The 15,328-nt window shown below is 33.3% G+C and overlaps 1 protein-coding gene across 3 annotated transcripts in view; it reads right to left on the bottom strand.

Moving 5' to 3' along the window:
* Nucleotides 1-15,328, bottom strand: part of LOC136041027 (uncharacterized) — a 251,653-nt gene that overhangs the window by 126,903 nt on the left and 109,422 nt on the right. For all 3 annotated transcript variants that reach the window (XM_065725549.1, XM_065725547.1, XM_065725548.1), the window contains 2 exons: nt 7,533-7,700; nt 2,033-3,010 (listed from right to left, as the gene is read on the bottom strand). In XM_065725549.1, the coding sequence (XP_065581621.1) occupies nt 2,033-3,010; nt 7,533-7,700 (1,146 nt within the window). The remainder of the gene's footprint in view (nt 1-2,032; nt 3,011-7,532; nt 7,701-15,328) is intronic.

Below are 15,328 nucleotides of genomic sequence, written 5' to 3'. Positions count from 1 at the left end.
CACAAAGAGCCATTTCGCTTATGCTTAATAATCGCAACAAATAGTCTTAAAACTGGTAAAAGCAAAAACAATGTGGATACAGAGTTTGAGGATCTCTTCGTACACACAGAAATCAATGCTGAAATCCCAGAAATACACGTTTACCTAACAAAAACTAACCTACAATAGTCACAACAGATCTGTAAATGTACTACAGAAGCAGACACATTTATTATCCATGAGATATAGTTACATGTGTTGCTCCGCAAGTGTGAGTCAAGGGTCACAGTTGCTTCAACACTCCACGAAGCTCTCACTTACCTTTACTACACGGCTACTAGATTTGACACGCCAACAACGCAAGGAAACGGAAACGTCGAGAAAACGAATGGAAGCGCGAAGGAGACGTCGCGATCTTTAAGATTTCTCGCATTTATCAGTTCTATACAGCATTTACTTTGTGGAAAAAAACATTTAATTTAATTTTTCTGTCCCTTGTACCATATGAGAGATTACATGTTATCTTCATTTTAAGAATGATAAAACAGATGAAGGGATAATATAAAGCTCGTGATGAGAGTCGGGAGACAAAATACACTTGAGATTTATTGATTATTTGAAGCAGGAAAGGGGAAGACATAGACACAGATGTAAGATCAAGTGAAAGAAAATAATCAAAGAAAAGAAATAAAAAATCCTGTCTTGGATTAAGGAATGAAATTTAGACTAGGTCCGTATTATGAATGCCTAACAAGGACAACAAATGAAGATATATTGTATTTCCAAATAAAATGTTTGAATACTCCGCACTTGTTTATATTTTATTAAATAAATAAATAAAAGAAACACTAATAGCATTGTTGTAGCTACATGGGGACTAGAAATAGACACGCAGGTGAAAGCTGGATTTTTTGTGGGAGGGAGGAATTGAAAAAAATATATTAAAACACAAGAAGTTATAGATAAAATTGGTAAAAATGTTGAAAGTGAACTTCCATCTGAAAGCAAGCCTGAATAGGCCTCCCCAAGTTCAATTAAGGGAAATCAGGCCCTTTAAAAGGGTAGCAGCCCTATGGAAACTTTACTACCAAATAAGCTTATGATCAATATATTCAATGCTTTGTCTTTTTCACAATTTAAAATCAGCATATAAAAGAGTATTTATGATAAGTTCTCACGAAATACCAGTAGCCTACTCAATCACAATGGTAGTTTCACGTTGAATTGCAGAATTGCAACTCGTAATATACCGAGTTTCCTCATATTTGCTGAATTTGAAAAACTTTACGATCGGGGTTGCAAATTTTCACATGTGATTAAAGATAAATGAATATTTACAATGGATATAAATTATTTGTTGGACATAAATTTTCTCATGTGATCATGAAAGCATTTCTAAGGGGCTAGATGAAATTAAGATTTACCTAAGGCAATATGTCTATCTTTAGTGTTACCATAGTGTTCACACAAAATACATATAAAGTGTACGAAATAAACCAATAAAGAAGAAATAGAAAATTACCAAAACTAGAGCTATGAAAAGAATGAAAATAAGGGTCAATCTAGCCATTTTAATGTGAAAATAGCATGTTACATTATGGTTTCTTCGTCTGTACGGCTTGAATGTAACAGGATAGTCGAAATTTCGGTGAACACTTATTTTTAAAGAAGGTTTCGAATGATGAAATCTAAAAAATTTCGAACATTTCATCAAAATACGGTTACTTGAACAAATAATCCATTTGTTTTTGACATAAGAAACATACATTATATATTCCGTAAAATTCATAGGAAACAGTTTTTATTTCTATATTTCCCTTTAGATTAACGTGTTCATGTTATAAAATAGGGCTTTCCTCTACCTAATATGTATGTACACATATCTTATTACCTATGTCCACATGTTATGTACACATATCATATGTTTCTGGATAACCAAAAAGTAGTAAAACGCAAAACCACATCAATTCCTAGTTAAAAATTATTCATATTGGTATTGTAACTATAAGAGTATCAAAATAAAAAATAAACAGTGTCAGAAAAATTTTCTTACCTTCCTCATATCGGAGCTTGATCTTTCAATCCGTTCTTGGAACCTATCATTCTCAGTCTGCAGTTTGTCAAGTTGCTGCTGGAGTTTATCAACCGTCAGCTGGAGCTTTCCTAACGTTGCTTGTGACCGTTCCAAGTCTTCTCTAACCTTAGATACATCACTTACTGCCTTATCACGTTCAGCATGCAATCTTGATATTGATCCTTGTAGACGCTCGTATTCATCTTGCAAATTCTGACCCTCAGAATGAGCGTTTTCGAGCTTTGCTTTCAATCGATAAATCTCTCCTTGTGACTTTTCTACTTTTTCTTGAAGTTGTTCATTCTCTCCACGAGCCCTTTCATTGTCAGCTTGATGAAGACGCAGCTCAGCCTGCGTCCGTCTTAAATCACCTTGGGATTTATCCAAGCGCTCTTGTAGACGCTCAATTTCATGTGTTACATTTAACTGACTACGCCCAAATGTTGTCTGTGAACGCTCTAGATCTTGATGCAGTCTATCATTTTCTACCTTAAGGCGTTCATTATCCATTTCTAGTCTACCTAGTCTCTGTTTAGCACTTTCCCAGTCAGCTGACCCCTTACCAATATCACCTGTGACTCTTTCAAGCTCAGCTTTTGCTTTTCCTAATTCTGATTGAGAGCCTTCTAACTTTGCTTCAAGCTTTTCCTTTTCAGCTTGAGATCGCTCAAGCCTTACACCTAGCTTCTCTACTTCACTTTCAAAGGAATGCATTTTCATTTTGTACTCAGCAAGTTCTCGCTCGTGGAGTTCTCTTTCTTCAACTTTTTCGTGTTCAGCTCTGTCTCGCTGCTCACGTAGTTGATTAATCTGTTTTTCTTTGTCATTTAGAGCCTCCTCTAGTGAGGAAAGAGCTCCCTCCGAAGTGCAGTGGTGTGCCTGCATTGCAGTCATTCTGGCACGAGCCATGTCAACCTGATTATCTTTTTCTTTTAGTAAATCCTCCAAATTTTCTATCTGAGGCAGCATGAACAGAAAGACACTTATAAAGAGACAAGAAAAGATTGAATACTGACTTATCAATTAGAAAATTACCAAACATATGGAAGGCTTATAAACAAGAGTAGTAAGGTGGACAAAAACCTCAGCCCTCTTAGCAGGTAAATTCGATAATACACTGTGCATACCAGTTATCTTATGTCCCATCTTATTTATCAATCTTCGAGCAATTTTGAAAAAAAATTGGCAAGTTCAGTATTACATTTAGTTTTGGAAGAAGTTCAAGTGCTGCCAACTGTAGGGGAGGAAGCTATTGCTCACGAGATCACCCCAAAATATCAAAAAGAAATTTTTTTTTTGATAGTTCCATTAAAAAAAAACAAGCAAAAACAAAATAGTAACCGGTGGATTTTTAAAAATACATTCATCCTCCCCCCCCCCTTCGGGCAATTTCTACAGTTTATGTCACTAAGAAGGTAGTTCAAAATTAGTTCAACATCGGATTTCTGCTTTTTATTATTTCTTGGGCAGATACATCCACCCAATTTTTGCATTTTGGCCTTCTATATATGGTTGAAAAAGTTTCGTCTCAGTTTTACTCACTCCCTCAATTTTAAATAATTTTAATCATTTTCAAATACAGAAATATTTCAAATATTTTATCAAATACACTTTGTAAATAAATTTTGGGTTCGGAGTGGTCTCGTTGCCAGGCCTATATATTTTCTTATTTTTTAAGCTTCACCTCTTGTATGCTTTCTCTCTTTACCCTATTATCTCTCTCTTTCTTTCACTCCCTTTCTTTCCTACTCTGGCTCCTTTTCTCGTTCTTCCTTCCGTTAGACACTATTTCACCAGCTCTCTTTGCATTGCGTAAAAGAACCCTTACAAGCTTGTTCTTTACTCGTTTTTCAACATGTTATGCTTACTTATAGAAATAAGCTTGATCCCAGCAAGGAATACAAGCAAGGAGAAAATAATCCTATATTCTTCGGAATTAATTCAGGAAAAAATGTCGCGTCTATTCATTAGCTAGGAAAACTCCATGGTCAGTCTATGATACGACGAAGAAACTATTAACAAGTTAAAATTGTATTACATTTTTTTTTAACATATCATCGGTGCGACGTGATACGATGCGACTGTTTTATACATATAGCAAGGTAATTGCAAGGTGGCACAATCTAAAAATTGAGAAGAAAATCCGGCTATACTTCAAATCTTTTTCTTTGGTATAGAGTCCATGGACCAGTCTCAATTTACAGAAACCAAGCCCGTCCTTGGATTTAAAAAGTTGCATTACTAGTTTTAGAGGATATTTTGATTAATAAGAAATAAAGATTAGATGAAAATTCAATCATCTATCAGTCTTTTCACTTTAGTTATTTATATTTTTGCCTCTATTAAGCTCCTTTACTAAATTAAAAATTTAGAGCTGAAGAATTTTAACATAAAAATATAATAATAAAACGTTTTTCTTACAATGGAAACAGGCAAATTAGCTATTTAAAAGTTTTTGTATAAAGAGAATATCGCTAATTTTGAAACAATCGATCTAATTCGATACGATAGAGTATAGTATCTATATTTTGGAATCAATACGAAGTATCACTCAGCCTTATCCACAGAATTAAATTAAAAAAAACTAATTTTTTTAGCTGAAAGTAAGGAGCGACATTAAAACTTAAAACGAACAGAAATTACTCCGTATATGAAATGGGTTGTCCCCTCCGCAATCCCTCGCTCTTTGCGCTAAAGTTTTTAATTGTTTTAAAAAGTAGAATTGTGGCAAAGAGTCAAACTTTAGCGTAAAGAGCGAGGGATTGCGGAGGGGACAACCCATTTCATATACGGAGTAATTTCTGTTCGTTTACTGTCGAACAGATGTCGCTCCTTACTTTCAGCTAAAAAAATTAGTTTTTTTTTATTTAATTTCTGAACGTTTTTGAATTAATGCATGTTTGGTTTTGGCTCTCCGCACATAAATTATTAAAATGAAATTTGTATATTAATTCTTTTTTTGGCTAAATGGCTTTCTCTTAGTTTTGATCAGATGATTTTGAGAAATAAGGGCTGAAGAAGGAGGTCGAGTTGCCCTCCAATTTTTCGGTTACTTAAAAAGGTAACTAGAACTTTTAATTTTAACGAACGTTTTTATTAGTAAAAAATATACGTAACTTAAGAATCAACTTACGTAACAAACTTTCATAATCTTATATTTTTATTATGTATACGAGGGGGTTTGTACCCTCGTTAATACCTCGCTCTTTACACTAAATCGTAAGTTTTGCCCCAATTCTTTAAGAATGACCCCTGAATCAGAAAGGTCGTAGAATAAATAGTTGAAATTACTAAAAATACTTTAGTATAAAGAGCGAGGTATTTATCTCCTCCTAAATACCTCGCTCTTTATGCTAAAGTATTTTTAGAACCCCTCATATACATAATAATCTCTCTTCGTTTTAAGTTTCAATGTTACTCCTTCCTTTCATTTGAAAAAACGTTTTCATGTTTATTTTTCATTGTTTTCTTATAGTAATGCTAGAAAATCTTGCGCCCTTTTCATTGAATTTTTCTTCCCCCATGACAGATTCCTCCAAGAAAGATCCTCCAACATAGCCCCCTCCCCTCAGCCCCACCCCCGAACAAAATAAAATCCCCCTGAAAACCTCTGTACACTTCCCAATAACCATTACTATATGTAATTAAATAAAAAAACAAGTCTTTTTTAAATGAAAGTAAGGAGCGACATTAAAACTTGAAACGAACAGAAATTACTCCGTATATGAAAGGGGCTTTTCCTCCTCGATACCCCGCTCCTTACGCTAAAGTTTTTTATTGTTTTAAAAACTAGAGTTGCGAGAAAGAATCAAACTTTAGCGCAAGGAGCGGGGTGTCGAGGAGGAAAAGCCCCTTTCATATACGGAGTAATTTCTGTTCGTTTTAAGTTTTAATGTCGCTCCTTACTTTCATTTAAAAAAACTTGTTTTTTTATTTAATTTCTGAAAGTTTTTGAATTAATGCATGTCTGATTTTGGCTCTCCGTACATAAATTATAAAAATGAAATTTGCACATTAATTCTTTTTTTGGCTAAATGGCTTCCTCTTAGTTTTGATCAGACGATTTTGTGAAATAAGGGGTGGGGAAGGAGGTCTAGTTGCCCTCCAATTTTTCGGTTACTTAAAAAGGCAACTAGATCTTTTATTTTTAACGAACGTTTTTATTAGTAAAAAAAATACGTAACTTAAGAATTAACTTACGTAACAAACTTTTATATTCTTATATTTTTGATTTATATATGAGGGGGTTGGTCCCCTCGTTAATACCTCGCTCTTCACACTAAATCTTGTTTTATCCCAATTCTTTAAGAATGACCCCTGAATCAGAAAGGCCGTAGAATAAATAGTTGAAATTATTTAAAAAAATTTTAGCATAAAAAGCGAAGTATTTATCTCCTCCTAAATACCTCGCTCTTTATGCTAGAGTATTTTTAGAACCCCTCATATGCGTAATAATCTCTGTTCGTTTTAAAGAGTGGCCCCTCCCAGTGTCCTATATTCTATTAAATTATCATCTGCTTTCTCTTACTTCATTAATAGCTCCTGGCTTGGCCAATTATAGACATGATTAAAATACAGATAATTTGTGATATAACACGTATTTTAAAAGTTTTATAACCCTTTAACGAGCTCTATTGAAAGTAAAAAAGAAAGGTAGAAATCGTTTCTCTGTTAATTCATTATTGTTTCTTGCTTTAGGGAGCTAACCAATTAAAGTACAAGTCCTTAATAAGTACAAGTCCTTGACAACTTGAACATATCCTAGCCCTCTTAGTATTTTCACAGTCTAGATAAAACTATATCTAAATCTCACATAATTTGTACAAAACATTCTTAAAAATTATAATCCAAACATAAAATATCAAACGTAAAGGTGAAAAGAAACAATAATTTTTATAAACTTTGATATTCAATTTAATTGATTTAAAAGAAATTTCTTTCGATTGTCTTGTCATCAAATGGAATACAAAGCGGAAAATAGCTTCAATTGGCATTTGAATATACACATTAAAAGTCTACCCGTTTTTGAATTTTTTTCTTGTCCTTTAGGAGCTTTAATCTGAGCTTCAAAGGGATAACAAGGAGCGCCATTTAAAAATAAAAATAACAATAAAAAACTTTCCATTATCTTCATTTAAAATACTGTAAAAATAAAACAAAAATTTGCCTCTTCATTCGAAAATCGGTTTAACTTAAAATATCCCGCTAAATTTTAAAAAAATGTATATTTTTCGCATTTCTACTAAAACAGTCACCTAAATTTAGTCACTAACTCTTGTATTTGAGAACTCACAATATTGAGCTGTTTTTGTTTTTTAACTTGATTCATAAACTCAAAGGTTAAAATGAATTAGAGATTTCTGATTATCGAATATAGAAACTATGAATATAGAAATGAATAGAATATAGAAACTAAGAAAAATATGGCTTTTTGCTACTAGAGCAATATAACCATAAAATTACCCTTCATAAATGGTACCTTTCTTTGGAGGACATTTATTTTTCTATCTTTAATTTCCATGTGGTCTCTCAACTCATTAAGTTCATTGCTGAATCGGTTACGTTCTTGCGTTGACTGCAATGCGACTTGCGTTTTCTTTTCTATTAGACGATTTTTCTCCTCTAGTCTTTGTCGCAACTCTTCAACCTGGAATAAATCTGCATAAAGACTAACAACCATTGAAGAGTTAGAGGCCCCTTTTTTCTTTTATCTTCTTCTTTTGAAGAAAATGCAGTGATAGCATATACATATGGTGCAGGGGCATATCGAGGTTTTTTATTTGGGAGGTATTTCATCGGGGGGGGGAGTATTTGTCTAAAGATATGGGGGTCTAAAAGAACTTTAAAAAACGCATCAAAAATTGTTTGTATGCATTTTTAGTACATTTTTTATGAGCCGGACAAACATTTGGGCGGAGGAGGGTTCAAACCTTGAAACTCCCCCTTTTTGGTAACGGGTAAAACTTTTTAATTAAGAAGGTGAAAAATATATATACAGCAATCTAACACTACATAAGAACACAATCAAAGCATATTTTTTAAATGTCTTCTTCTTTTGGTTGAGTTCTATCTGTTATTAAAAAAAAAGAAAAAAGGGAAATACAATGTTATATTATTGTGTGCCATGAAATGTACGGTTTATGCAGAATTTGTTGTTTGTGTTTAATAACGGTATATGTTCCCACCTCCTAATTCCTCCGGACATTTGAAGAAAATAAAAACTTTAATTTATTACATTTATTAAATTCTGTTGATTATGATTTCTTTTATCTCTTGTCGTAATTATTTTCTGAACATGTCCATGCAAGTAAATGTTTTATTGTGCTGCTGATACAATTAATCATTTTACTACTACTATTAAATTAAAATAAATTAGCAATTACTATCCTATATTAATATTATTAATAATAATATTATCCTCTAAAAGCCCTAGGGCTAAGGCAATATGAAATTGAAAATTCAATTTTAATACGAAAAAAACTCACTTAAGTACTACATAAATATAGACACTACATAAACAAAAACTATGCACCAATTAAAAATAAAAAAATACGAAATAAAAAAATAAAAAATTATAAGCTCCATTGCTAGACAGAGATATCGTCCTAATCTTTCCACACTTACAAAACAATCATCCTTCACTATGCTCGTAAGTCATCTACAATTTCAATGCACTTCCTTTCTCAGCTCACATACTTAGTCCCATCATATGGCCCCATCACCGTCTCGAACGTAACTCCTTATGTGGTGCAAAAGCAAGAACCCTCCTGCCTTGCCTTCTCCCTAAGTATTTTCTTCTTGCCACAAGTGGAAAACTATTTGCCTACAATTCTATAACCTGCTTTAGCTTTTATTTTCTAAAACTCGCCTAAAAAAACACGTCTTCAACCCATGTCTTCTTTACAACCGCGCACAGTCGCAGGAATCAGAGAGGCTACTTTCATACTAAAAAAATTGTATCTTTCGATAAAAAAAATTTTACTCTCTTTGCGACCTAGTAATCTATGCATATTACCCCTCCGAATTTTAGTCAAACTTTCATATAGTAGGAATAGTAAAAAATTGTTAAATTTTGACAGATAATAGAAACATATTGCCAGATAATTTTGACAATAATAATAATTGACAGAAATTTGACAGATAATAGATAATAGAAACATAATAGAAATATATATATATATATATATATATATATATATATATATATATATATATATATAATATATATATAATATGAAATATATATATATATATATATAATATATAAATATATATATATATATACTACTACTAATCCTACTTATAACTCACTGCAGCACCAAGCCGCCTGAGGCCTATATATATATATATATATATATATATATATATATATATATATATATATATATATATATATATATATATATATATATATATATATATATATATATATATATATATATATATATATATACTACTACTAATCCTACTAATAACTCACTGCAGCACCAAGCCCCCTGAGGCCAACACAGCTACGCACACTCCTCCTCCAACCTAATCTATTTAAAGCCTCCCTCTTTACACCCTCCCAGGAAGTTCCCATTTCCTTTAAATCTTTATTTATGACATCCTTCCAACCCAGACAAGGACGACCTGCTTTCTGTGTAGCCCCAGACAGTTGGCCAAAAAGGACAACCTTAGGTATTCTGTCATCCTTCATCCGTGGAACGTGGCCTAGCCATCTCAACCTTTCTTTCATTATAGCCCTAGAAAGCGGGATTGAACCACATTTTTCGTACAGCCTACTGTTTGAAATACGGTCAGTCAGCCGGGTACCCAGAACAATACGTAGGCAATTTCTCTGGAAAACATTAAGTAAATTTTCATCTGCTTTTCGGAGTGCCCATGCTTCAGAGCCATATTTGACCACTGTCATCACTGTAGCTTCCAATATTCTAATCTTGGTTTGCAGACTTATCTTTCTATTCTTCCAAACTTTGTTTAACTGTGAAAAAACATCCTGAGACTTAGCTATTCTACTTTTAACATCTACACTGCTCCCACCATCTTTACTAATAATACTACCAAGGTAACTGAAGCTCCCAACCTGATCAACCTTTTCTTTACCTAATGTCACCTGTTCATTTTCACTTATTCCTAGCCTTAGTGACTTAGTCTTCTTAACATTAATTTTCAAGCCTATTTTAGCACCCTGAACTCGCAAAACCTCTAAAACTTCATTCATTTTGTTCACACTTTCATCTAATATGGTTAAATCATCAGCATAATCTAAGTCCAGGAGCGTTTTTCCTCCCCATTTGATTCCGTGGTCTCCAATTGCCTTTCCTGTGCTCCTTAAGACGAAGTCCATCAAAATGATCTATATAAAAGGGGATAGAACACAACCCTGCTTAACTCCTGATTTAATACAAAACCAGTTGCTAACCTCATTTCCTATCTTAACCGCAGCGGTGTTATTCTCGTACATAGCACAAATCACTTTAATGTATTTTTCTGGTATACCATATAACGATAAGACCTTGGTCAACAGCTCTTCTATCAACAGAATCGAGGGCTTGCTCATAATCGATAAAATTGAGGACCAAAGGTGTTTGACAACGAAGGAACTTCTCAGTTATTAACCTAAGAGTTAAAACTTGGTCGACACATCCTCTACCTTTTCTAAAACCGCATTGTTCTTCCCTTAAAACTTTGTCTGCAGCATCTCTCAGTCTAAAAAGTATCATATTACTCAGTAATTTGCTACCTACAGAGACCAGAATAATGCCTCGATAATTACGACACTCACTCTTGTCACCTTTCTTATATAGTGGTTTAATTAAGGTTTTCCGAAAATCATTGGGTACTTCCCTTCTTCAAAAATCATGCTCATAATCTTCAGTAGTGTATTCCTAACCTCAGAGCCACCATATTTAAGAAACTCATTAATCATACTATCAGCACCTGTAGCCTTATTATTTTTCAATCCTGTTAGTACTGTCGCTAATCCTTCCTCACTAAACAAATCTTCCTTCACATCCAAGGTATCACAAACTTTTTCATTTTCATCTATATCTTTTCCTGCAAGTGTATCTCGGTTTAGCACATTCTCAAAATTTTCCACCCATCTTTCTTTAACTTTTTCCTTATCACTAATTGTGGCCCCATTTCTGTCTTTAACTGGGACTAGTCCGGATTGGCTGCTCCCTTTCAATTTATTAACATGACAGTATAATATTTTACTATTATGCCGTCTAGCTGCATCTTCTAGATCCTCAGGAATTTTATCCATGGCCTCTACTTCACATCTCCTTAGTTTATATTTTCATGCTTTCTCCACTTTCCTTACATTCCTTTTGTTTTCATACGAACTATCACTCAGATAATTCTTATACAAACCCCTTCTACTCTCTATTAAACCTAAAGCTTTTTCACTGATATTCCTAGTTGCAGTCTTAGCACTCTTCCCTAAGACACCATCAGCAACTTCACAAATTGTTTTTCTGAAATCATTCCATCCATCTTCTACATAGTTAAATTTTAAACTCTCACGTTTATTATTCAACTGTCCCTGGAAATTTTTTCTTAAATTTTTACCCTGCAGTCTACCAACATCATAACTTTCCGGGAGGTAGTTACCCTTCCGAAATTTCAGCTTTAAATTAACCTTAGACACTTCTAGATGGTGATCTTTACTTTTAACATCAGTAACAGCACTCCTATATACCCTAGTATCTTGTATTGATCCTGCTAGTCTTATGTTTACGATAACATAGTCAATAAGGTTTGCTGTCTTACCATCACGTGAATACCATGTCAACTTATGGGCCATTTTGTGACCAAAAACCGTATTGGTTGTAACTAGGTTGTTATACGTACAAAATTGCAAAAGCCTATAGCCATTACTGTTTTCTTTTCCTACTCTAAATTTACCTAGGCTAGGATACCATCTATCCCTATTTCTACCAACCTGAGCACTAAAGTCTCCTAGCAAAAACACCATATTTCTACCTGGTACCCTGTCTATTTGCTCCTGTAACTGTAAGTAAAATTCATCTGAGTCACTAGTATCTCTATCAGTTTTTTCAACGGGGGCATATACTACTATAACTGATACCCTGAACTTTTTATTTTTTAACGTCGCAACATTCCAAGTTCCAATTTTCATGTTCTTTAAATCTTTTAAATTATTTTGGCCTCAGGAAAAGCAGTGATCCCGGATACCAGTGCAGGACGGGGACCAACATATCTTCTCAAGTCTACACCGAAGCGCTTAAGCCGGCCTAGAACCGGACAGCAAGAGGTCCCTGGGACCTTCAGTAAGTTGGAGGCTTTGTGCAATCCTGGGTCCATCTTGGTCACAACATGGTTTTCAGCACTTAGTGATGCTCTTCTATCAACGAGAGTCGAAATCCTGCACAGACAGTCCCAAGCATATTACCTCCGACTCATTATATATTCATGCCTACAAATATTATGCTACTACGGGGAGGCAACCCAAAGTAGATAAATCAGCTAGGAAGAGGTTTTTCAGCCCGAAAACGCCCATCAAAACAAACCAAGAGCAGAAAAATATCCAATCATCACAATCCCGTACGAGGGCTGTGTTGTTTACTAGGCTATAATTTCCTCAAGGGGCGCCACTCCTCAAGTAGGAAAAATTGACCACAAGTTTCCCAGTCTTGCAGGTACCCCGAAAGGGTCGAGGCAGCCCTTTACAGAGGGCGTTGTCCATAATTCTGGATCTTACGCCCTGCCGCAGTTGTCCTCCTATAGAGGATCCTTCCACGATGGTGTTCTGCATCACCATGCAATTTAAGCCATATATATATATATATATATATATATATATATATATATATATATATATATATATATATATATATATATATATATATATATATATATATATATATATATATTTATATATATATATATATATCTTTATATATAAATATATATATATATATATATACATATTTATATATATATATATATATATATATATATATATATATATATATATATATATATATATATATATATATATATATATATAAAACCTTCAATGAACTGATGATAACCGCTCATCTACTGACATATTTAGGTACGTATCTGATGTTTTGATTTTTGGGGTGGGGAGAGGTTTGGATGTTCACGCTTAAAATACCAGCTACTGTCACTTCCCGTGTAAAAAAGACAATTTTTGGATAATTGTCTTTAGGATGCCTAGCAATCAGGCCAGTGCTAATACTAAGTAAAAAAAAAAGTGAAATTAGATTTAGAAGAGAAGATAATGGGATACTATTTAACTTGCTTGGGACAAGGGCAATCCTCCTGCGTTTTTATTGCATAATACAATTATGCATTAATAATTATTGCATAAATATTGCATATTTATATAATAAATAAATATTGTAATAAATATTGTAATAAATAAATAATATTATTGTAATAATATTGTAATAAATAATAAATATTGCAGTATTACATAAATAAATGCAGGCTAAAGAACAAAGAGGTAAAAATATATAGCATGCAAGGAGTTCGGGATTAGAAAAGAAAGAATTAGCAAAGTTGGAAATTAGACAACATAAAAGCAAAGGAATTAGAACAATAAAAAACAGGCCAGCTCTAACTCAATATGCCACAACCGAGTGGGAACTAATAGCCTAGTAGCTATTGGTACTTTTCTCTGATTATGGAGACCATAGGCCTTTATGGCTGGAATCTAGACTCAGTTTTGCGACGCCACCCACAATAACAATAGTACGAGTGTATTACAGAATAATTTTCATAACCCGATTGCCACCGACGATAAACGGTTTAATCAGTAACGTAACTTCAGATGTAGGTTAAAAAAAAAATCTCTCAAAGAAAATATGTAGGCTTTACCTAATATTATTTGATGCCTATTCCCTGCTCCATATTATCCTCAATATTACTAAACTACTGATGAAGAGCACTTTTTTCCTATTTTAATCCTACACCCTCCATGGACGAACTTCAAAATCCAACTTTAGACACATTTAGCAAATGAATATTATACCTAACATTAATAACTGAGGATAAACGATATTGCCCCTTTAAATACATTCGACCCCCTTCCCCATCCCCATAGCAACTAAAAATCATGGCATAAAAATGCTTCTTTTTGTGCTTCTATTTGAGGAAGATTCCAATGTAATAATGTTAAGAATAAATATCGAGGGAAATAAAAAAAAACTACCAAATTATTTAAAGGCTATAAGAAAATTGGGGAAAAAAATTATGACATTGCATACTTAGAGGGCTATTACCCTTCCTTATACCAAACTGACTCGCGGTTAACCACTCCAGTAAGGGGATCTTCAGAATTTGTCTGGTGGGGTAATGGATCGTATCCGCTGTTTTATTGTTTCCCTTTCCATAATAAATCTATATCTTTTCTTAACTGTGTTAGATACATTTCTTCCGCTCCAAATTCTCTTTCGTTGGTTTCCATTTCTGCTTAATTCACAGGGAATTAAAATAGTGATAAATTGCCCTGATTCAAATAAAACTGTAATACCGATACTGGGTATGGTATGAATTGAAAACTTCTTGCTAGAGAACATAGGTGTTTTCCAGTGAACATCTGTATTGGAAATTTGAAATCGTGACTGTGAAAAAATTCTGCTCCAGTGCCGAACGAAGTATTATTTTGACAACAGAAAAACAGAGAATTTGCTTGTAATCGATACGAGGGGTGCCCACCTTCAGAAATCACGTACACGAAGGGGCGCATGCCAAGCATAACAGAGGAGTGCCAAGCATGGTGGAACAGTGCGGCACATTTGTTGTTCCGAGATGGAAACCGGATTTAAAAAATGATTAAAAACTACAGAAACTAAAACCAGAAACTAAACCAGATTAAAAACTACTTTCTTATTTATACTACTTTCTTCTACTTTTTGTTTCTTCTACTTTCATAATATTTTCTTCTACTACTTTCTTATTTATACTACTTTCTTCTACTTTTTGTTTCTTCTACTTTCATAATATTTTCTTCTGCTACTTTCTTATTTATACTACTTTCTTCTACTTTTTGTTTCTTCTACTTTCATAATATTTTCTTCTACTACTTTCTTATTTATACTACTTTCTTCTACTTTTTGTTTCTTCTAATTTCATAATATTTTCTTCTACTACTTTCTTATTTATACTACTTTCTTCTACTTTTTGTTTCTTCTACTTTCACAATATTTTCTTCTACTACTTTCTTATCATACTACTTTCTTCTACTTTTTGTTTCTTCTATTTCATAAAAAATAACTA

Source organism: Artemia franciscana, chromosome 21 (assembly GCF_032884065.1).
Source record: "Artemia franciscana chromosome 21, ASM3288406v1, whole genome shotgun sequence".
NCBI lineage: Eukaryota > Metazoa > Arthropoda > Branchiopoda > Anostraca > Artemiidae > Artemia > Artemia franciscana.
The sequence above is the reverse complement of the archived record's forward strand: the minus strand, read 5'-3'. Positions and strand labels throughout refer to the sequence as shown.